The sequence below is a fragment of the Naegleria gruberi genome (assembly GCF_000004985.1).
Source record: "Naegleria gruberi genomic scaffold NAEGRscaffold_1323, whole genome shotgun sequence".
NCBI lineage: Eukaryota > Heterolobosea > Eutetramitea > Acrasida > Naegleriidae > Naegleria > Naegleria gruberi.
This window is the reverse complement of record NW_003162659.1, coordinates 1-1,190: the sequence shown is the minus strand read 5'-3', so window position 1 is coordinate 1,190 and position 1,190 is coordinate 1. Positions and strand designations below refer to the sequence as shown.

The following is a 1,190-nucleotide window of genomic DNA, read 5'->3' as shown; positions in this document are numbered from 1 at the left end:
GTTAATTTTTTAACTAATTTAGGGAGTAATCAAACATTTCATTCACAACCACTTGTTCAGAAATATTACAATGAAAGTATGGGTTGTGTTGATTTGTCTGGTATCTATCTTCACAAAATGGATGCTCCCTTCAAGGTAAATAATTGGAAAATCATCCATCTCTTTGAAGTTTTACGTATTGCTCTCGTCAATCAATATTTAATTTATAAGCATGTTAAAAAACTATCTAACTTGACCCTCTATGAATATTTGCAAGAGGCAACATTATCGGATTGTGAATCCACCAACCCTTATTTCAAAAGAACAATGCATTTCCCATCCAGTGTCAAAACTCGTGGACTTTGTGAGCATTGTAAGAATGTTCATTCTCTCACTCCTATCAAATGTCCTGCTTGTAGTTCCTACATTCATCAAAAGTGTTTTGTAGATTTTCACCTTAAAAAACACATTTATTATTAAACAATTAACTCAAAGATATATAGATTTCACTCAATTAAGTATTGAATCTTGGCCTCACCACTATTGATGGGTAATCGAAAGAATACTCTGGGTGGAAGATTAGTATCCTTTTGGTACTATTCAAGAGGAGAGAATTAGTACAGTATTGGGCGAATGAAATATATCTTTTTATTTTCGATTTGTTGTACATTTACAACAAATCAATCCTTTTTTTGGTTCAAACAATTTTTACCACTATCCACCAACCAAAAACCTATCGCCCTGCAATAATTGTCGTAAAAATAAAATTTTATTAGTCCTAGCTAGTCGCAAACAAGCGACTCGAAAACAGGGGGAACCTTTGCCAATTTTTCATTTTCATAATACTAAAGGGTTAATATATTGTGAATATATTTTGTTCAACAAATTAACTGATGATTTGCAAAATAATAATAATAGCTGAATAATTGAAGAGAATAAAATGTCACCAGCAGTTTCATCAAATAAGAGTAGTAGACATCAACAACAACATTACAATAGACAACAACAACAACAACGAGGAAGTAGTGGAGTAGTAAATCAATCCCAAATAGCCTCCAAATCATCATCATCAACACAACAAAAACCAATTAAATTATTACCAATTTTACAACAAGCATCAGAGGCTTCTAACAACAAGCCTTCCTCTAACAAAAAGCCTTCTTCAACAATTGAAGAAGAACAAAACAAGGCTAGTTTAGTATCGGAGCCTA

At 32.3% G+C, this 1,190-nt stretch overlaps 1 protein-coding gene across 1 annotated transcript; it reads left to right on the top strand.

The window, feature by feature from the left end:
* Nucleotides 1-78: 78 nt before the first annotated feature.
* NAEGRDRAFT_77104 (uncharacterized protein) lies at nucleotides 79-459 on the top strand (the record flags this gene model as incomplete). Its single annotated transcript, XM_002667940.1, has 1 exon — nucleotides 79-459. The coding sequence occupies one exon, from the start codon at nucleotides 79-81 to the stop codon at nucleotides 457-459; it is 381 nt and encodes a 126-aa protein (XP_002667986.1).
* Nucleotides 460-1,190: the final 731 nt, after the last annotated feature.